This window comes from Eupeodes corollae, chromosome 1 (assembly GCF_945859685.1).
Source record: "Eupeodes corollae chromosome 1, idEupCoro1.1, whole genome shotgun sequence".
NCBI classification, from domain to species: domain Eukaryota; kingdom Metazoa; phylum Arthropoda; class Insecta; order Diptera; family Syrphidae; genus Eupeodes; species Eupeodes corollae.
Window position 1 is genome coordinate 52612880 of NC_079147.1, and position 23987 is coordinate 52636866.

The 23987-nt window shown below is 36.1% G+C and overlaps 1 protein-coding gene across 2 annotated transcripts in view; it reads right to left on the bottom strand.

Moving 5' to 3' along the window:
* The window catches only part of LOC129939354 (lysM and putative peptidoglycan-binding domain-containing protein 2), a 70536-nt gene that overhangs the window by 18213 nt on the left and 28336 nt on the right, over positions 1-23987 (bottom strand). Inside the window, exons 1-2 of one of the 2 annotated variants that reach the window (XM_056047335.1) lie at positions 8952-9157; positions 8567-8758 (exon numbers count right to left, since the gene is read on the bottom strand). In XM_056047335.1, coding sequence (XP_055903310.1) covers positions 8567-8737 — 171 coding nt within the window. In that variant the 5' untranslated portion in view covers positions 8738-8758; positions 8952-9157. Of the gene's footprint in view, positions 1-8566; positions 8759-8951; positions 9158-23987 lie in introns of those variants that run through there. The other variant, XM_056047334.1, reaches the window with a different exon arrangement.

Here is a 23987-nt window from a genome sequence, read left to right on the forward strand (position 1 = left end):
TCATTGTAGTGTGTTCTAAGCTGAAATCCTGGCTATAAAAGAAGTCATATCATGACTTAGAGAAAACGTTATATCAACTAATGATATACGCATCTTCTCGGATAGCCAAGCTGCGTTAAAGTCCGTACTCCGTAGACACTAACAGCCCTAAATTGTCGATCATCTTTTACGGAGATGGCCACACAGTTCAACATTCACCTTTTCTGGCTGCCGGGCCATAGAGACATTACAGACCTTGCAAAAAGCGGAACAACTTTACCTCTGCTGGTTCACAATGCTAGCATAGGTATCCCCTTAGCTACATGTAAACTCAAAGATACTATAGAGAAAACAAACTTAAGGTGAAATAACACCACCAACTGTTTAGCGACAAAACTAATTTGACCTAATCTTAGCGCCAGACGCTCAAAACAATTAATCTCTCTGAGTAGATTGCACATTAGCACATTAGCTACGTTATAGGTGTCCTGACTGGGTACTGCTTAATAGGAAGGCATGCTATTCGCATGCCCTGCCTTATCACAAAGACGTAGAATCCACCTTGGAGACTACTACTTCAACGATACCAGCGATCTAAAAAATTCTGACATTATTTGTCTCCTACGCTTCATTCGGAGCTCCAATTGGTTCGACGAGTTAAGGTGGTCAACTGATCTATGTGGTATCACAACAGACCATACTTTGGTCTAAGTGTGTTGGACTTCCCAACCAACAGCCACTTTAACCTAACCTAGTGGCAAGTGGCAGATCCGACGAATTTCGTAAGACAACTGCTTCAAAGTGTATGTGCGTCTTCCACGAAGCTTGTGTTTAATATATGCCCACACATTTTCTATAGGGTTTGCATCGGGCCAATCCAATGTAACGATGCCAGATTGAGTTTTCCACTGAGTACAGAGCTTCCTGCGGTGTTTAGGATCGTTGTCCTCCTGAAGAATCCAATCTTCATTTTTTGTAATGTACAATCATTTGGCGGATGGCAGTTAAGCCTTTGTGTAGATTTGTATTATTTTCTCGGAATTTAGGTTGTCAGTAAAGAGATACAAAGTGCCACCTTTATTCCATGTCTTACGGTCCAATGAACAAGCCTATTGTTGGAAGTTGACTAGACTGGCGTGAGGAGAGAACGTGCCCATATAGAACATTTATCAGTAAAAATGACATTTTCAAAATCTCTATCAATATTCTCCTGCGCCCAAGCGAGTTGCTTTGTCACAAGTTTTTCAATCAGCAGAGGCTTCTTCTTTGTGTTGCGCCATTTCAGATCATTAGTATGAAGAAGTTTTCGGATAGTTTCGACAACGACAACTGAACCTTTGTTGACAATACATCAAGGACAAAGCGTCCCTCTATCGTCCCTCGAAGGATTTCGAGCGAAATCTTTCATTAACTGTCGGTAAAGTCGGCCACGCTCTTACTTGACAGACTGTGAAGGATTTTCTTTTACTAATTTTCAAATATAAAAGAGATTTTTTTCTTTAAGGAAGATTTATAAAATAATTATTTTAATAATATAATGAAAAAAGTGCAAATGAGTTTGTTGCATGTTTATAACTTTTTTGGTTTTTTTTTTTTAAGTTAAAAAATAAATAAATAAAATAACATACATACTTCTACTCATACTGAAGGTTGTGAATTGCGTGACTGAGGTTTTTTTTGATTTATTAAAACAAATATGTTGCATGTAACATTTTCACTTTTGCTTGCAATATTTATTACACTTAATAGGTTTTAAGAATGAATTGAATCTATTGGGGTTTTACTTTGTTGTTAAATAAATAGAAAAACACATTATCCTCGATATTAACAACTTTAAAGGTTAATAAAAAGAACTTTAACCTATTATTGGAACTCAACAATCGAACAATCGAAAAGAAACTTTAGAAAAGTAGTGATATACCTACACTTATGATGATAATTATTTTGTAGTTTTAGGAAAACTCAAATAGATCAGTGATAAAGAATAACATAAACCTAGATTTAAGTTCATATCATGTTCTTTTAAGTGAATATACATTCCGTTTCATAATTATATCTTTTATATTTTATAATAAGCGCACACTCGAAGGAATATTAATATTATTATGCAGAGACACAGTATGAGCACTACGAAGAGGAGAGAGGGTTTAAAAGGAGATGTCGGTGCACACTGTGTGTGTGTGGCCAAGTCATTCCACATTCACGTAGTGCGGCTAAAGAACGAATCACTGTACTGGACAGTACGACCTAAGTCAGACTCGGAGGTATATTGATGAGTATTCCTTGATGCGCGAGTATTACCGTTGAACTTTTTAAGGGGAGGAATGCATCTGGCTATTTCACTAGAGCATAAATCGTTAAAATAACGGTACAAAAGGGTCAGACAAGAGACCTTACGATGATGTTCAAGCGACATAAATGATCTTATGATGGTAATATCACCAATATCAATCTAAATGCTCTACGTTCAATACTGTCCAAGAGGTGCAGAAGCACCATCCCAAATATGGGAGTTATACGCTAGCTTTGGACGTATATAAGTCTTGTAGATAACAGCCAGATCAGAGGAGGAGAAAAACTTCTTGCATCCAAACATCTTGCGACATTTTTGGTGACATCGCGTATGTGATCGTTCCACAAAAGGTGGTTGGTGATACACATACCGAGAATATCGACATGTTCAGTCTCCTCGATGCAAGTGCCATCTATGGAAAATGGCAAGGGGGTATATTTCGCTTTAACGATATAAGACAGCATTGGGTTTTCGAACCATTGAATTCCTCGCGGTTGTTTATTCCCCATTGTACAATACTGTTTAGGTCGGAATTTAATGAGCTTATCATATTTTGTCGTTGCAGTTCCACATCCGAAGAAGAGGGATGTGAGTCTGAAAACGAGTATGAACAGCTAAGAGTACTATCGACAGCGAAACAATTTTTTGGATTAGAAATTGCAGACAGGAGATCAATTATAAAAATGAGAAAGAGTGTTGGAGATAGAACAGAGCCCTGGGGCACACCAGCATTTATTTTGTGGTTTTTAGACTTGAATCTATCCAATACATCTTGTATTTAACGATTCGAAAGGTAATTACTAATCCAATGAAGGAGGTATTCATGAAAACCGAAAGCACGCATTTTCGATAAGAGAGCTTTTGACATATCAAGTGCAATAATCTAACTTTCGAAAGCCGTACTGAAGGTCATTAACAAGCTTTCGATCTTCAAGATATTTCTTGAGCTGATAATTAATCAGCGTTTCCAAGACCTTGGAAAGAAGGACGTAAGTGCAATCGATCGGTAATTAGAGGGTGAGGAAGATTCAACTTTTTTGGGGATGGGCTGGACAAATGCATTTTCCATCCACTCGGAACGAGACCTGAGGAGTAGGGCAGATGAAAAAGCTTACGCAGTGGTTTTGCCAGCGTTGAAGAACACCTCTACAGAACAATGGCGGGAATACCATCCGAACCAGCTGATTTATAAATGTTGAGATCTTTAAGAATTCTTGCCACAATACGAGTGCGAAAAAAAGATTGGTCCCATATTATCACTAACTCCCTGAAGTACAGGCGGCGTCATATCACTCTCTGGCAGCGTTGAATTAGCGGCGAACTGCCTAGCAAAGGGATTAGCTTTCTCTAAAGAGCTAAAAAAGATTTAACCTCAGAGGAAATTGACAAAAATTGTAAATGACAAATGGATGCTTTGATTTTTCTTTTAAGACACTTCAATCATATTTGAACAGAGCTTTGTTGTTCGGTCGATAATTTGATGCGGTTCATATTTATAACCCACTTCATAATGCCCTTTATTAGCATCTAGTCTGGTGTATTTAAATTAAATTGTTTGGGCTCAGTAATTTATTACTATTTTGTTGCAAAACATTACGCTCGGCAAAACTCTTTCCGTTGTCGAAAAATGTAACACATTGGCTCTAAAAGCAGAGAATATGAGCGTCAGTGTCGCCGTCGGGTTATTACCAATTTGTTTTAAAAGGCAGTGCGAAGCGTACCGAAATATTTCCATTTTGGAAATAATGGTGCCGGCTCAGTGATGCTGTGGTGCGCTCTTTCTCATCGGGAGAGTGTCTACAAATTCAATTCACTTTATCGAAAATGTACAGTATCTCGTCTAAGTTCTTCGACGCAGATAGCACCTTTTATACCAGATACCCATAAGAGAACTTGGATTTTATGCAGGATAATGCCAGAACATACATTAGTAAAAACAAATTTTATTGTTTTATAAAATTGTACCGCATGCTTTTCTGATGTAAATCCTATTAAAAATCTTTGAGAGTACTTGTCAGGAGAAGGATATAAGAGATTAATCGCGCATTTTGAGAGCAATGACTTACTTACTAATTTAAGGTGGCGCTACAGTCCGGGCGGACCGGGGCATCAAGCAACATACGTCTCCAGCCAGCTCGCCCCTAGCTAGCTGTCTCCAGTTTCGAACGCCAAGTTGGTTGAGGTCTTTACCCACCTGAGGTCGCCACCTGAGTCGCGGTCTTTCTCTAGTGCGCCGTCCCTCCCGAAGAACTTTTCTCTCGAATTTACTTTACTTCTCAGTTGCCTTCTAAGTCCAAAACAGCAGCGATTTGCAAGAGTTATTCTTCGTTTGATTTCAGGTCAGGTGTTGTTGTCTGTGTTTATAGAGATGCCTAGGTAGACAAAGTCCTTAACTACCTCGAAGATATAGCTGTCCATGGTGACGTTTTGTCCAAGACGTCGTTGTTCAATGTCTTTTTTAGATGACAGCATATACTTGGTCTTGCCCTCATTGACCACTAAAAAACGCTTCACTGACATCACGCTTTGATCTTCCAATCATTTCAATATCATCTGCGTATCCGAGTAATTGGATGGACCTTTGGAAGATTGTGCCTCTACTGTTGACGGTTGAGTTTTGCACAATCCTTTCCAGAACTGTGTTGAAGAAGTCGCATGACAGTGCATCGTCTTGTATAAAACCTTTTTTGAGATCAAATGAATCGGTGAGATCTTTTCCGACCTTGCTAGCGCAGCGTGCATTCTCCATCGTCATTCTGCACAAAGGGATACCTTTGACAGGGATGCCAAAAGTAGACATTGCTCTGTAGAGCTCTTCCCTATAGATGCTGTCATACGGGGCTTTAAAATCGATAAAGAGATGGTGGGTATCGATTTTAAGTTCCTGGGTTTTTTCCAAGATCTGCCGTAGTGTGAATATTTGGTCGATGGTGGACTTTCCTGGTCTGAAGCCACACACTGATAAGGACCAATCAGTTTGTTGACGAACGACTTCACACGTTCACATAATACGGCTGAGAGGATCTTATATGCAATGTTAAGGAGACTGATGCCTCTGTAGTTGGCGTAACTTAGAGGGTCTCCTTTCTTATGTATCGGGCACACTATGCTACGATTCCACTCATCGGGCATGCTTTCTTCCGACCATATTTTGCAGATGAGTTGGTGCATGCTCCCTACCAAGTCATCGCTTGCTGCTTTAAATAGTTCGGCAGCGATACCGTCAGCTCCAGCAGCTTTGTTCGACTTCAGTTTAGATATAGCTATCTCGCTAACGCCGTTATATAATTTGGAGAAGTGGTATTTCCATATTCTCAATATAGACTGCGGTTCTACTACGATGTTCCCCTGATCATATTTACAGGCTTCGGTTCTTGGATGGTACCTTTGGGAGTTTTTTTTACCTTTTGGTAAAATTTACGAACCTAATTCCTGTTGTAAAATCCCTCTATCTTTTCGATCACGCGCTTCTCATGCTCTCTTTTTTTCCATCTAAGAAGCCGGTGTTCCTCTCTCCTCTTCTGCTCATAGAGCTCGCGAGCAGCTCTAATCCTTTTGTGCAGCGCCGTTTTGTATGCCTCTTGTTTCGCTGCGTGCGCTTTCCAGCATCCGTCGTTAAACCAGGGGTTTCGCTGTGGTGGCCATGTGAAACCTAGCACTTCAGAGGCGGCATCTCTGATGGCTGCAAGGCAATGTTGCCACTGGTTTTCAATGCTTAATGCAGGCATCATAGGGCTCCTTAAGAGGTTATGAGAGACTCGATCGGAAAAAGACATGGCAATCTCTTCCGATTGTAGCGGTCTAATGTTGAATCTTGTCACAGTACTCCCTTGTTTTGGCTTGGATCGGAATATCCGTAGCAGTACCTTTGCTACAACGAGGTAGTGGTCCGAGTCAATGTTTGTCCCTCGGAAAGTTCGAACATCCTGTATACTGGAGAAGTGTCGTGCGTCGATCGCAATGTGGTCCAGTTGATTGATCAGGAGATTTCCATGTCCCCTTGTGGATATTGAGATGTGTGAACTACGTACTAGCTACCAGAACGTCTCGCCCCGCAGACAAATCGATGAACCTGAATCCGTTGTCGGAGGTGGTGTCGTGCAGGCTGTATCTCCCAAATGTGCCACCAAAGATGTCATCTCTTCATAGCTTAGCGTTAAAATCTCCTAAGAAAATTTGAATGTCATAGCCAGGGCACTGCTCATATGTCTTGACCAAGAGCTCGAAGAATATGTCTTTGGTGACTTCACCTTTCTCCTCTGTTGGGGCATGAGCGCATATTAGGCTTATGTTGGCGAATTTCGCCTTGATGCGGATTGTCGTGATGCGCTCGCTCACACTGTTGAAACGCAAGCCTTTTTGCCCGAGTCTAGTTCCAACAACAAATCCACACCCAAATAGACGCTGTCTTTGTTCTCGGTAGCAGTCGCCGTAGTATACATCGCAGTCTTTTAGTTTGCGTTTGCCCGGTCCATCCCATCGCACTTCTTGGATGGCGGTAATATCGGCCTTGCAGCAGTTTAGGGCTTCCGCTAATTATTCGGCTGCACCTGGTCTGTTAAGGGACCTAATATTCCACGTACAGATCCGAAGTTCGTTGTCCTTATTTCGTTTGCGAAATAAGTGAATCCGTCCGTACATTATTTTACCTTTTTTATATTTTTCTTTATTATAAAATGTCAAATCAGGCAGACGGCAGTATTGCCAAGTCCTTATTTTAAAGTAAGAATTATTGTTAAACTTTAATAAGAAAAAATAAAGAATTTATCTATCTCTACACAAATGTCCGATTTTTTGATTGGTGGTGATAGTTGCAAAACCTTGCACACTACTGTAGCTATTCAAGTATATTTCAAAGTATGTACGTAATATTTAAAATCATATCATATTTAAGACAACTTTTGGAATAAGGAGTTGTCTAACTTTTTAGAAAATAATGAGGTGTCAAAGAGTTTTCAAAGAAAAACAAATTATAAGCTTGTAAAAGAAAACAATTTTTAGCTTAATATAAGAGCAACGAAGAACTTTTTTTAGCTAAGTTGGCAACAATCTATTTCTAGAAAAGAAAGATAATAACTGCTCCTAAAAAACGCAGTTTTTTCTTGTTTTTATCAACCAATATTTGATGGCCTTTAAACTCCGAGGAACTGTTAAAAATGAAAATAAAACAATCCCATGTGCCCTCAAATGCACTTCCATTTAATTATGTGAGCGAACAATAGAATAGACATACATATATGAATAAATGAAGAGAAGTAAATATTATTTCAATTGGTGTTTTTGATACTCACATTACAGCAAAATTGCCTTAATTAACTCTCCATCTGTATAGGTAGTTATGTATCATCACACCATCACATATTAATTTTTATTTCATTTAATTCGAGTCAACACTCTTCAACGAATACACAAATCTTCTCATTACAGGTTAAATAATTTAATCTGCAGCAGATTTTCTAATGAGAATAAAAAACATGAAAAATGTACCTTTGTGTTTGCTGATCAAACAAGTGTTATCTTCCCACAAAGCGAAACCTCGTGACTTGTCGTCGTTAGTTTCAACTCCACCTACAGCATCAGATAAAAATCATTTCAACTGAAAAACCCAAACTAAACATCAATTTTCTCTTGGTTTCACTTTTATCTTTAATATTTTTTAAGCACATATTTATTCTTGCCTCTCAAAGTTTACTTATTGCTTGGTTGACCTCATTGTAATCGATAAGTCGATCATTCCCCCCAAAATATTCGTACCAACAAAATAAAAAGATTCGCAAAGTTAACAAGATAAAAGTTTCTTCTTCTTCGCGAAGGAAGAGCGAGAGGTGGCACTGGTTTTTTTTTTTGAGAATCAGGGGTATGGGTACCACATAAATCGGGCAAGGAAAGCCTCATTTTCTTCATTAACTAATAATAGAATTCATACCATGACACGAACTTCTTCTTGCAATGCTCACTCAATTCGATTCACGCGAGCTCGGCCATAAAAAGAAGACGAAAAACACAACAACGATTTCCAAAGCGGAACAGACTATGTCTAGGTCTATGCATAAACAAAACAACACCAAACAAAAAATCAATGATATCCATGCATACACCTGGTCTATGGGTCTGCGGACTGGGACTTGGGAATGAACGTTGTGTGACGGTCAAGTCAATGAACAGATAGTTAGTATTATCGAATTGCTTCCACTTTATTTCCAATGCACTAATATACTAGACGAGCCCATAAGGGAATAGGTATATAATGTAGGTACATAAACACATCTATAATGATTCATAAAGCCAACTTACCGTGCATCCATATTTGAGGGCAATTCCTTGGAGTGTATCAGTTTTCTCGATGTCATGCTTAACCAGGGTATCGTTGTTTCTCATGTGATTACAGGTGCTGCCGTATTTTTTCAGAGATCGCGCTGACTCACGAATTGACTGTTTCTCGTTGAACATGTAGTCCTCGTCCATGTCTTGTACGATCTCTGTGAACTGCAAATAAACGAGAACAAGGTACAATTTTAGAGGTATTCAGTTTAGTTTATTATTTGTTTGACTATTTTTATTGTGATGTGGAAGAAAATTTTCAACTGTTGTTTTCTCTATTGCGTTTTCTTGTGTAGTTTAAATTGATTTACTTTTCAGAGTTTCTATGATGTAAGCCTTTAAGACCTAAATAACTTACCTCAATAAACTAGAGCAAGATGTGCGAGTCGATTAATTAAGAAAACAAAAAACTAAGTGCAAGTAATTGCGATGAATATAAATTGTTTGGCGTAATCAGAATCAGAAGAATCAAGAATACTAGAGGATGGAAAATATGGGAAGAGTATCACAATAACCAGCAGCAGAACCAGAACGACGTTGACAGTTTAGTGACTGCCAGATATTTTTATTTTATTCGATGTACCTGAATCCAAATCCAAAATACAAATTTCCCTGCTTTAACGCAGGTATGTTATTTGGCTTTTGGCTATACGACACAACACAGAAACAACAACTGTCAAACGGAGGGAAATTCATTTTCAAAATGAATAGTGTGTGGGGCATTGTTGCAAGAGCACTGCCAGATAGATAAGATGCTGGGGTAAGTTCTGATGAGAAATTTTATGGATGTGGAATCTGTGGTAAGGAATTGTAAGGCACTATTCACATGAGCACCACCAAGGAATGAACGAATATTCGTCGATTTTGACATTTCTTTCACATTAGAGTTTTTAATTCGTCGCGAATGAACCAAAACAAGAATGAATTTTTTAGGTTAAGTACGCGCGATTATTTTATTCGTCGCGAGAGTGGATAATGTGAAACGCGATTAAAGTTTGACAGTTCGTATCAACTACAGATTTTTTCGCGACGAATGAATTTGTTTTCTTAAATTTATTAATATATGATATTGAAAAGTAAAAGTATGCATCGTTAATCAAATAGAAACTATATTGCTATCGTTTTGTTAAGAATTTGTGTGGAAATACGTCTTCAAACGTATATAAACTCACATTTTGTAATTTACTCGTCTTTCGTTGGTCGCGTTCATGTGAATACCGCTTAGAGCTATATTGAACGGTATAGAAAGCTACTTCAATCATATAACAACTTTAAACAATTTCTTAACACGTTTAATTTTAAATTCCTTTATTCTAAGCTCAATCATTTTTATAAATAACTTTTTAACATTTTTAAGTTATTTTTGTGTTATCTAGACTTTCATAATTATACCGAATTAAATTATTATCCATACATTTCTTTGTTTCACACATTTCAGACAGAGATGATGAGATGATGAAGCCCTCATTTCCCTAATTAGAGAAAACGCAGTTCTTGGGGACACTAATAGCGGCTAATAATAATAGGACTATAATGGCTCTGTTAAAAAATAAAGAATAACAATGACATTACACCAAAGAAGTCTGTTTTTTCTGGAATGACATATAATATTCCTACGCTTTTTCAGAAATAGATGTCACTACCATAAGAGCATTCTTCACTTTATGTCTATATTTTCTTAATGTAGTTAGGCCTTCAGAAGCAATTTTAGAGGTCTTTGCTGCTTAGACGTTGGTCGTTTATTACAAGATGCTAAGATCGTTGAGTGATATCCAATATACATAACACTTGGACATCACTTAAAATTAATTCTGAAAAATGGCTTATTTATAAAGCTAGTGACTAAGTAGTCAAAATTCAACTAGCTTATGAATGCAAAATTACACTAAAAAGCTTGTCAAACCCGAACTGTCATATTAATGAAAAATGTAAATACACTAAGTTACAAAAGAAGTAGCGTAGTCATACTTTTTGATGTGTTATTATTATTTTGATAATATACCGCTATGTTTTTGCAGATTATTTTTTTTTTTGTTTAACTGTATATTTGTGTTTATGTTTGCATAATATTTTTCGATTTTCCTTGTCCCTTTAGTGCTTTAAGTGCATTGTATTGGGGAAAGCCGCAACTTTACCATTTTTTTATAATAGACGCGAGTTATACAAATTTTGGCTTCCGTGATTCCGTAAATGTTTTATTTAATTTATTCTAATGGGTTTGTTTCAATTTAATTCTTTATCAGTTATCTAGTGATTTATTGTGAAAAAATGCAAATAACGGCAAAAGAAGTCGCCAGGGCGCTGGCTTTAGTTGAGGATCGTATGCCGCTGTTATGATCGGAAAACCAGAGACGACGGTAAGAAGAGCCATTCAAAGGTACAGGGAAACCAACTCTTGCAACCGGTGGAAAGGCTCAGGTCGCCCAAGAGCAATATCTGCAAGGGATGATCGATATTTGGCGCTTCAAAGCCTTCGAGATCGTCACTAAACACACTTCGATCCGTTTAGGGGAGAGCTGTGAATGCTTAAACGGTGAGGAGGCAATTAGTGGCGAGTGGCAAGAAGACCTGCTCACTTTACAGCACAAGCAACGTCGGATGGAATTTGCTCAACTTGACTAAGATTGAACCGAGGCCGACTGGGGTAGAGTTCTTTTTACTGATGAGTCCAGGTTTTGTCTGCGTTCACCAGATGGACGTAGCAGAGTGTGTAGATGTTTAGTTAAGTGAAAAAGTCACTTCGGAAACGGTTGCCTAATACGAAAATTTCTGGGGATGTCCCGTTATAGTGTGGCGGGAATTTCCATGCACGGAAAAATTGAGGATGTGCATTGTCGAAGGATCGGTAAACTCCAATTACTACATCAACAACATTCTGGAGGAATATGTGGTTCCATTCGCAACATTTATTGGAGACAGTGCAGGACAATGCTAGACCCCATGTGGTGCGTTACCGACTACTTACAAGAAGTGGATATCGATGTAATGGCTTGACCTGCGATGAACCCGAATATGAATCCCATCGAACACGTTTGAGATCTACTGGTAAAATGACAAGGATGCGACCCGCTCTTCCAGGAACACTCAATGGGCTGAGATCTACCCTAAGTGGAGGAATGGGAAAATTTGGACGGTACCATAGTAACAAACCTTATCCAAGGTATGCCCATGCGAATTAAAGCTTTATTAAAAGTTCGTGGAGGCAATACCCACTATTGAAGAAACAAGGACTAGTTTAAAAAAAAATGTAAAATGTCAAGCTATGAAGTTTTTACCTATTTCCTCAATTTATGGTTTATTCTTCCTATTTTTTCGTTTTTTTACGTGAATGATTTATTTTTATTTTAATAACAAAAATATTTACCAGAAAAATGTTTATTTGTTTAAATTACTTCAAAATGTTGCAAAATTTCAAGGTGCGCCGCTTTTATGTAAGTCAGTATTTATGAAATAAGAAACATTTGTTTTTTTAACAACTTGAAATATTTAATTTTGTTTTTAAATTAAATAAAATCAAATATAAGATTGTGATTTATATTCATATTTAAATACTGAACGATTCATTTCATTTTGAATCCTTGTGTCTTTACCGAACAGCTGATTGTAAACGTCAAAACCAGTGTGCACTAAATTTGTAGCTGAAAATTTTACATTTACTTTAAACTCATTTTGTAGTTGCATTTAGAAAATCAGAATGGCTTGACTACGTAGCCACCAGCTTAGTTAATGCCCTCAAATCGATCCGATTTGTAGAATTGAAATGTTTGACATTTCTCGAGGTCTTGAATACGAACACAGAAAAGAGCTTAAACTTCAATTTTTGATAGCATCTCTTTATCCCTTTATCAGTTTTGAGTCCAATTTATGATAGCAGTAATTTTAATATTATGAACTTACTTATTAACTTATTATGAATATTATGTTTTAGAAAAAAGTGGATAGCGATTTGACAAACAATACATAACAACTCATTTACCATTTCCCGCTCGTGTGGATATAAATTTAAAATATTTGACATTTAAATTTATCTATTATTTTCTAAAAGTTCTGATAATTTAGCATTATCTGATTCTTCAAAATACAAAATCTTAAAAGGAATTAAATGTTATGAATATCAAATATGTTTTATAATTTTACCCTTGATATGTCTAAAAAGCTTAACATTTTTCTTCAAGTTTAACAATTTTTAATACCTTCAACACTTAAGGTATTCTTTGGCGGTAAGACTTTGTAGCTGTCAAACACAGTGATAAATTCTTCAATCTGACATTTTTGTTTTATAGCGGCCGACTTACTAGTAGCAACAATCGAATGTTTTTTTGTTTTAATATATGTATGTATATACAAAATACTCGACCCATGACATTTTCTTAGCTTATCTTCTGGACAATAGTACATTAATTAATTTGTATGTAATTTACTCACTAAGTCACTAAATTAAGGCAATTCGCGGTCTTTACTTTAATCACTGAATATAAAAGTACAGAGACACATTTACCGAAAATTCTTATCGGAAACTTTGAAAGATTATTTATTATAGCAAAGTAGGTTTTTTAAAAACTTCTGAATAGAAAAGGGCAAGTTTCATCTTACGTGATTTTTATAGTTAACTCACTGAATAACCCACTAGGTGATTTCAGAAAGATTGATTCCAAAGTTCATTTTCACAAGTTTTTTGACAGAAAAACTGAGAAGAAACAACTTTTTTAAGATATACTATGAGATCTTGTTTTTCTGAAGTTTTGAAATTGAGAATGACACTAAAGATACTGCTAACCTGTCAAAATAAGATTACCTTAAATGATTTAAAATAGAAGTCCATTTTTTGATTATGTAATACTGTTAACTTTTGATTCCAAATTTAGCTATAAACATTTTCTTTTACATTTCGTTTTTGATAATTTGTCTATGTGATTGACAGTTGACTATTCAATAATACTTGTGACAAATTTAAAAAAAATACTTCAGCCTTGATTGTTCTTAGAGAATTTCATTACGCTGGCTGTCAAATTATTTATTGATTTCTAAGCAATTTAAACTTGTTAATGTCAAGCTACATATATGTATTTAGATGGTAGAGATTATGTTTGTCATCAAATAATACTGATTGATAAGTCATTTATTCATTATTTTTGTGATGTCAAAGTCAAATATTTGAGTTATTTAAGATGCGTCTTTAAAAAAAGTCAATGCGATGATACATCAATTTGTTTGACATGTGACCGAAAAATAAATTATGTGTCTTTTTAATAAGGCGCTTGTTGTAGAAATGTGCATTTTTAAATGTAAAGTGAAACAACAACTCAATATAAGAGATTAGTACGTGACTACCAATCACTCACAATCACGTCATGTAAATGGTGAATTATTTTTGTTTGAAAAGAAATGTTTTTTGTTTTTGTAAATTGCAAAAATAATTAGCTTAAGCATTTCTTTTATAATTTATATAAAAATACATTAATTAAAGAATGTAATTAGTTTTAACACCTATTTTTTGAAATTTAATTATGCAAAAATTAAATTTATTTTAATGGATAATACGAACTGTCAGAAAATAAATCAAATAGTGATATTATAGACATGATATAAACAAAATATTGTATCAGGGTAACTCACTAATTTTAAAAATGTTTAAAGTTCTATTTCCATACAAAACTTGGGAGAACATCTGAGAGTTCGAAAAAAGATCGCAAAAAGTTCTTTTTATACAAAACTTCAGGATAAATAAAATTGGTCAGTCAGAACGCACAAAATGACACACAGATTTAAAAATTGCTATTTCCCAATGGTCTTCCCACAGAGTTAAAATGACAGTTAAGTTATGTAAACGATATTTCTAGTTTGATAAATATACAGAAATAAACATAAATGATAAAGCACTGTTGACACTATGCTTCAAAATGAGAACTCGGCTGAAGGCCACTATTTCCTTCGTTCGTTGAACCTAAATCAGTCTTCAACCACCGTTTTTGACAATCACAGGCTTTGCTTATTGCCTGGTTGACATTTTAAACAAAAACCTTAATAATTTTGTGTGAAACTTATAAAAAGGTTAAACTCTGTAGCTGTCAAACACAGTGATAAATGGTTTTTACAAATATTTCGTATTTTTCACTTTTACTAGTCAGATTTAGTTCAAAGATGGAGTCGGCTAAGGTGATTTTTGATAAATGACAGTCAAATTGATAGCTAAAGAGCTGTCACAATAAAAATGTGATAGTTATTTTCCCTTGGCGTGATGGTAAGTTCGTTGGACTGTAATGCCAGAAGTCTTGGGTTCACTCCCTTTCTGTATCATACAAAAGTTTTTTCCCGGGTACTGCCTCTTGCAAGGAACTGACAAACTTCCAAGAATAATTCTTGCCATGAACAATGCTTTCTTAAATAAGATGTTCGGATTCGACTTAAACACAGCGTCTATTTGGGTGTGTATTTGTTTTTGGAACTAGGCTCAGGCAAAAAGTCTTGAGTTTCAACAGTGTGAGCGAGCGCATCACGACAATGCGCATCAAGACTAAATTCGCCAACATAAGGCTAATATGCGCGCCTGCCCCAACACCAAAGACAAAGTCTTCGAGCTCATGGACAAGACTTATGAGCAGTTCCCTGGCTATGACATTGAAATTATCTTAGGAAAGGCTGAACGACTTCGCTGCGGAGCGAGACGTTCTGGTAGCTAGTACGCAGTTCACACATCTCAATATCCACAAGGGGACATGGAAATCTCCTGATCAATCAACTTGCAACCAGATTGACCACATTGCGATCGACGCACGACACTTCTCCAGTATACAGGATGTCCAAATATTCCGAGGGGCCAACATTGACTCGGACAAATACCCAGTTGTACTCAAGATACGGCCACGGTTATCCCGATCCAAGCCAAAACAAGGGAGTACTGTGACAAGATTCAACGTTAGACCGCTACAATCGCAAGAGATGGCCATGTCCTTTTCCGATCGAGTCTCTAATAACCTCTTAAGGAGTCCTATGCTTCCTGCATTAAGCATTGAAAACCAGTGGCAACATTGCCTTGCAGCCATCAGAGATGCCGCCTTTGAAGTGCTTTGTTTCACACGGCCACCACAGCGAAACCCCTGGTTTGACGACGAATGCCGGCAATCGCTCGCAGCGAAACAAGAGCCATACAAAACCGCGCTGCTCGCGAGCTCTACGAACAGAAGAGGAGAGAAGAGCACCGGCTTCTTAGGTGGAAAAAAAGAGAGCATGAGAAGCGTGCGATCGAGGAGATAGAGGGATGTCACAACAGGAATGAGGTTCGTAAATTTTACCAAAAAAAACCTCCCAAAGGTACCAGCCATGAACCGAAGCCTGTAAAGACGATCAGGGGATCATCGTAGTAGAACCGCAGTCTATTTTGAGAATATGGAAAGACCACTTCTCCAAATTATATAACGGCGATGACGAACCGAATTCCACTGTAAGGGAGATAGAACCACTCAACCAAGTCGACGCAGATCAGCAATTATTCCAAATACCCGACCTCGACGAAGTGAAGATAGCTATATCTAAACTGAAGTCAAACAAAGCTGCTGGAGCTGACGGCATCGCTTCCGAACTGTTTAAAGCAGCAGGCGATGACTTGGCAGGGAGTATGCACCAAAAATATGGTCGGAAAAAAGCATGTCCGATGAGTGGAATCTCAGCATAGTTTTCCCAATACATAAAAAAGGTGACCCTCTAGATTGCGCCAACTACAGAGGCATCAGTCTTCTTAACATTGCATATAAGATTCTCTCCGTATTATGCGAACGTCGGAAGCAGTTCGTCAACAACCTGATAGGACTTTCAGACCAGGAAACTCAATTATCAAATAAATAATCACACCACGGCAGATTTTCGAAAAAACCCAGGAACTTCAAATCGATACCCAAGATCTCTTTATCGGTTTTAAAGCCGCGTATTCCGGAATCTTTAGGGAAGAGCTCTACAGAGCAATGTCTAGTTTTGGCATCCCTGTCAAGCTTATCCGTTTGTGCAGAATGACGATGGAGAATGCACGATGCTCTATCAAGGTCGGAAAAAATCTCACCGATGCATTTGATGTCAAAAAAGGTTTTAGACAACAAGATGCACTGTTATGCGACTTCTTTAATATCGTTCTGGAAAGAATTGTGCAAAACCCAATCATCAACACTAGAGGCACAATATTCCAAAGGTCCATCCAACTACATAGATACGCAGATGATATTGACATAATTGGAAGATCAAAGCCTGATGTCAGTGGAGCGTTTTTGAGCATTGCGATGGAAGCGAAGGAGATGGGTTTAGTGGTCAGGTCAATGAGGGCAAGACCAAGTATATGCTGTCATCAAAAAAGGACACTGAACAGCGACGTCTTGGACAAAACGTCACCATGGATACCAATACCTTCGAGGTAGTTAAGGACTTTGTCTACCTAGGCACCGCTATAAACTCAGACAACAATACCAGCGCGCACTAAAATCAAACGAAGTATAAGTCTTGCATATCGCTGCTTTTTTTGACTTAGAAGGCAATTGAGCAATCAAGTCCTCTCTCGCGCATCTAAACTCACCATCTATAAGACACTCATCATCCCGGTTCTCATTTATGGCACTGAGGCCTGGATCCTGTCAAAGAAAGATGAGAGCGTCTTAGGATGCTTCGAGAGAAAAGTTCTTGTGGTGATTTTTGGTCCCGTATGCATAGATGGAGAATGGAGGAGAAGATATAACGACGAACTATACGGGCTGTACAGCGACACTGACCTAGTTAACAGAATTAAAGTCCAACGGCTTAGATGGCTAGGTCATCTAGATCAAATGGACATCAACGCCCGGAAGGTCTTCGAATCCAATCCCGAGGGACGGCGCAGAAGAGGAAGACCTCGACACAGGTGGCGCACGCAGGTTTCAGAAGACCTCAACCAACTTGGCGTGCGACACTGGAGACAGCTAGCTAGGCACCGAGCTGGCTGGAGATGTATGTTGGCTGAGGCCCAGGTACGCCCGGACCGTAGCGCCACCTTAAGTACGTAAGTAAGTATTACACAAATCTTTTATTGTTCATCAATTCTGACAGATAAAGAATTATATAATCCTTAAGAAAGCGTTTACACAATTTGACATCTCATCATTGTCTATCGCTTCCGTTCATTAAAAACTATCTGTCACCCTATCCCTACCACTTTTCAACCATCAAATGAAATCGATATAAAATATAAGACGCCAGAATGATTCGTCTCATCGTACGATGTAAACACTTCCTTAGTGATTGCGAATACCAATTTGTCTCAATTCACGAAAAATGGGTGTCAAAAGATAATGAATGAAAACTGACAGCTGACAAGTAAGATATTTCGAAGAATTAACTCATATTTCCATACAAAACTTCAACAAATGAACAATTTAGAAAAGAATTTGCAAGATTTTTGCTTGCATCTAAAGTGTAACACATTACAAGTTTTCATTTAAATGAAATCGTATTTAGTTCTAAAGGGTGAATAGAATAAAAAAACAAAACAAACATATAATATGATAAGAGAACCGTCTTATCAACAACAGAAAACTCCTTTGTTTTTATTTACCCTTGAGTTGTGTCATTAATCGGACATATTTATTGCTTAACCTTTTTTTTGTTTAATTTAATCTTGCAAATTTCTGGACTTGATTATAGGGTGCTGTTCTAAATCATACAACATTTTGTTTTTATTTTCAATTTATTATAATTTATTGTACCGCGACTGAAAATTTAATTTTCAAAATTATAATAACAGAGGTAAGGCTTTACAATATCGCTAATTGAAGGTTTTCACCCGTACAAATGTTCATTAAAACATACGTTTATATTTTTTATATAGAAACAAAATAAAAATGTTGTCTTGCCAGCTCATTACTAAATTAATTTTCTGTTAAATAAGTTGTTTCTTGGCAAAGTTAATATTCAAGTAATTACATATGTTTATTAATAAATGTATACTTAGGCTGCATGTACATTTGAGTAGTTTAGAATAATACATAGAATATAGTATTTTATTTTATTACGATGAAACAACATTGACTTTGTTATGTTATTTTTTCAAGACGAAATTAGTTTTAAAATTTTCTGGAATAGATTAAAAAATGGTTTTTGTTTTGGAGGCTCTTATCAGACTTATTGACAATTAAAAATGATTCTTCATAATGTCCTATCTCCTAATAGATAGTTACGATGTTTGTTGACTATGACTAAGTATATTTTTTTTTGAAATCAAAGCTATTTAATCATTGCGACAATTTTATGATACTCTTTAGATAATGTAATTTTATCACATAAATCAATATTTCATTTATATTTTTACTATTTTTTCAAATCAATTAAATTTGAAGGAACCGAACGATATGGCAATAAATTACTTAAATATTTAAAAGCCTTTAAGTTTACGATATCTTTGTCTTTGCTTATATTTTAAGCTATAAGAATATATTTTTTATTGATGACCTTATATTAGTTTTACTAGATGTCAGTTTAAGCTTCTAGTGCTTGTGCCACTCAAAGTTTTTTTTACCGATATTGCCTTTTGCGAGGAATTGACAAATCCTCCAAAAGTAATTTTTGTCATGAGAAGTGCTTTCGAAAATTATCCGTTTGGATTTGGCACAAAACTGTAGGTCCCCTCCATCCCTAACATGACTCATACACAGGAATGGTTGAAAGATGTAAGTCAATAGGCCCTAGTTCTCAACGGACTGTTGCACCATCCAATTTATTTATTTAATCTTAAATAGCAGAAATCATTGATCTATATTTGTTTACTCCAATCAGGCAATCAGTGAAATATCAAAATCATATCACAATGCTGCAAACATGAGTGGCAAAAACAAAGGGATGCAAGCTCTTATTTTGGAGAAAAATCATTTAGCGGCGTTCGTACCTTGTTGTGGTCATGCTCTAAATTTAGTGGGAAAGGCAGCAGCTAACTCTTGTCCATCGGCTGTTCAACTCTTTGATTTCATACAGAATTCGTACACGTTTTTCACGTCAGTACAGAGCGGCACTGAATTATGATTGAGAAATTATCGTAGAAAAAAAGCGGCCAGTTTTAAGCCTAGAAAAAGCTCAGCGACACTCGTTGGCCTTGTCGAGCTGAAGTTACAAAAGCTTTAGTCAACGGCTATTCGGTATTCGAAGAAGCTCTAACCAGCATATCTTCCAATAAAGAGCAAAAAACATCGTGAGGAATGAAGCAATGCACCTTGTACGGAAGATGAGTGGTCTCGGAACCGCTTTGATTACAACATTTTGGAACGATATCTTGGAGCGATTCAACGCTACAAACAAGATGTTGCAAGAACCGAAAATGATTCTTTAATAATTAATTCGTAGAATCCAAGCGAAATGATTTTGATAAATACGAAAAATGTACGCACCCGCACCAGAACGAGAAATGTGAGGTTGAATCGGATCGATTACGGGAAAGCACAAGACGCAAATCTGTCACTCAATGAAAAATACAAAGTATCCACCTCCATCCTAGTGACTGACCGTTTCTCTTACTGAAAGATTGCATGCCTATGAAGCTGTACGTTTGAGATTTGAATTCCTGAATCACATCGATAAGATGGATGCTGAAAATTTGCACGCTGCATCAGAGGCATTGGTAAAAGTGTATCCGGATGATTTAGATCCTAGTCTTGGTAATGAGTTGGTTTAATTCGTGTCTTTGATTGACTCATACAATAAAGAAAAGGACTATGGAACAGATTAATCGCCGGAACTATTTTACTACTAAATTCTCGAAAATTTCAGAGCTGCATTCCCAAACCTCGAAATTGCATTGAAAATGTCTTTGATTTTGATAGTAATAAATTGCACTGGAGAGCGCTCATTTTCAAAAATAAAAATTATAAAAATAGGCACGATGGAACAAAACCGTCTATCGAAGCTCTATCTCCTGAGTATTGAAAGCGATTTACTCCGAGAACTGGATTTCAACGAAATCATTAACTGGAAAGCTCGAAAGGTTCCGTTCGTTAACCCTAAAATTTAATTTCAGATAATTCTTTATTCTATTTATATGTGTTTGTTCAATACTAAAAGGTTTCACAAAAAATTATCTATTGAAAAACTCGAGTGAAAGAAAATGGTTTACTTTATTTTGAAAATAATTTGGGGCGTGGGGGCCTCCGCTCCTTTATTGCCCCGAGACCTGAGGTTTTACTGAATTTTCAAAAAAAAAGGTGGCAACTCTTTTTATACATGGATGTCCATAAATCAATAAATGTTTAATTGAATTTCGCAATTTCTTGTAAAAACTAATTGAATTTCTTACACTTCCTGTTTTTCATGTTTATGAATGTATATTATTTAAAATGATCTAAAAGATAGATTTGACGATATCTCCTTTTAGAAAAAAAGAGTATTTTTTTGTATTAGATAACATTTTTTTTTAAATCAATAAAAAGTAGTTATTGCCCCTCTTTGCAATCATAAATAGATCATAAAAATGTCAAATCATTCATGAATCATGATTACAAAATTATTATTGAACTACACTGCGTATGAGTAATTTATTGTTCTCTTAAATTTGATTTTTTTCTAATTTTTTCTGAGACAAATAAAATAAAATAGTTTTTTCTTTCTATTGAATCGAAATGATCCTTGGTATTTATTATTCGTTCAGTTTAATTTTATATTTACAATAGTATAAAAGATAATTTTTTTTTCTAACGATTAATCTCACATCCTTTTACATGATTTGTCAAATAATAACGATTTAATTTAGTTACTAAACTAAAAGGATGATTACTGTTTTCTTAAACAATGTTATCATTATTATTATTATATTGACGATTGAAAGATAGGGTAGATTGTTAGAAGATGTTCGATGGTCATTTTTGCTAAATTGTTGCAATGGAAGCAGGAATCATTTGTGAGGTTACGATCAAGTAGATGCTGATAAGTGGGGCGGGTGTGACCGTCTGGCAGGTTTTTTTTCAGTCGTAGTCTGGGTTAAGCGGTGGAAAGTTGTCATTTTTCGATTTTTATGTTGACATAATAACCACATAAGTGATTCATCAAAAAATCTGATCACAAAAAAGTGTGTCCAAGACTATTTTCTTTCAGTCTTCTGCTTACCAGACGCAGCTTTTTTTTCAATTTAAAACCCTGATAACTTTTTTCTTATAGTGCATTACCAAGATAATGATATACCAAAACATCAAGAATTTATTTGCACAATATAATAAACAACCGGCAGTAAAATAAATGAAGCCCGATTTGAGTTGTTTTACAAAATTTGCAACCAAATTCGGAAAAGTATTTTAAAAACATTAAAAGTTAGGTAACAATTTCAAATATTTCTGTAAATCTTTAATAAATTATATGCTTAAGAATTGTCAAAGAAGTTTATTGCCTCCAAATAGAAGCGTTTTATTGCAACAAATAAATTTTTTCAACTATATATGCCAAAGTTGGAAAATGAGGGCATAAAAACCAGGCATACAATTTTCCCTCCTTCACTGTGATTGTTCAATGGAAGGTAACATTGCAATGTTAAGGGCCCCTGCAGACTGCAGACATTTTATCGGCTGATAGTTTGGTCGGCTTCTAATCAGTATGGAGAGGAATGCATATGAGCACATTACAGCGATTCAGTATAGGCCGATAAAAAAGTTTGATGGGCTACCCGATTACATTCAAACTAATCTGTCGGCGAACTATCGGCCGACTGTTTAATCAGTCTGAGACAGAATAGATTGGCAGTTCCGTTAATCTACCACGTCAGACGAAGAACCGTGGATAGGCGACTCCTGTACAATCGGGACGTCATGGCACAAGGCGGAGCAGAGCTCCTTCGGTTCAGTAGGGCGGTGTCCGAACGGGACCGAACTGATAGGGTGAAGCAGGAGAACCAGTTTTGGTGGCTTCAATCGGCACTTGATAGTGGGTAGTCGGGATGGGGTTTTAAGCCTTGGCCGGCTTACATACTTGTTTTATAGTTTTAGGGTTTAGTTTTAAGTAGAATAGGCATGGTGGCACAAAAAAAATGAACAAAAAATAATAAAAAATAAAAAAAAAAAACAAAAACAAATTAAAAAAAAAGAAAAAAACATGGAATATAGAAAAGAAAAAAAAAACATACAAAAAAAGACAATAAAATATAAAAACAAAAAACGTTAGATTTGCTGCTGTGGTTGTTCTAGTTTTAAGAAGTTTATAGGTAGAATAGGTAGTTTAAGTTTGTTTTAAGTTTTATTTAAGGACCTTATTTAAAGTAGTTTGTAAGTAAAAATAATAAAGTATATTGATATTAGTTTTTTTCAAATTTTCTAATAAATTTTAAATAGATCTTAGGGCCGAAAGGCATTAGTTTTAAGTGTTATAGTTTAACTTAGAGTGTCCGTATGGGACCATTAAGTTAGTTGTAAGTTATGGATAATTAGGCTAGTTTTATGAATTTTTGTCTAGCTTTAAGATAGGTTAAAGAATGAATTAATAAAAATGAATTAAAAAAAAAAAATTTAGTCGGCCGATAGTTCAGTTCGCTGTGTGATTTGGCGTGTATTTTGAATATGGCGTCGTCCAAATCACAAATTTTTTTCGGGTAATCAAGTAATTTGGAATGCAAGTTAACATATCCACATTGTATTTGAAATGCCACTCAAAAGTGAGCCTTCAATCGAAGACATATCGATTTCATGCACTTTATGCACCCACGCAATATTATAATAGACAAGATTCAATAATGCTATTATTTGAAAATCAATATTTGTAAGATCAATATTTCTAAGTTTAGTTTTTAACCATTACCCAACAAGAACATATCAGTTCATAAATAAAACCGTTTGAGATTAAAATTAAAAGAATTGTTTTATTAAATTAAAAGTTCTTTTTAAAAACATCTCGCGGTACATAAATACATTAATTTGCATAGTGTAAAATTTTCCACTAACTAATCTATCACTGAGAATGGGATGCACCCAATACTCTCGGAATATGTTCTTGATTTTCCTCCTCCGGAGTATCATGAGAGCAAAAATTTTTCTGGACAATATTTTCATTTTGCGACCGCTTCAATAGTCAGTTACAAACTAGTTCGAGAATAGTCGACCGGCCAAACTGTTTAGTTGGCTCGGTGTGTGCACTTTCAGCCCAACCCGACTAAACTATCAGCCGATAAAAAGTCTGCAGTCTGCGGGGGCCCTAAACTGGCTTAACGGAATTGCGGCTCCCGAAACTATCGAAAATGTGTTTGTAAACGAAAATGAAAGCGAAGACATTACTTTAAATCTGATGATCAATGATTTTTCCAACCAAAACGTATTGAAAGCAAAATTTAGATTTCTAATAGTTTGGTGTATCATTCTTTTGGCTACTTATCATAGAAAAAATTTTATAAGGATTTTAAATTAAAAAATGCATTTCAAAAATT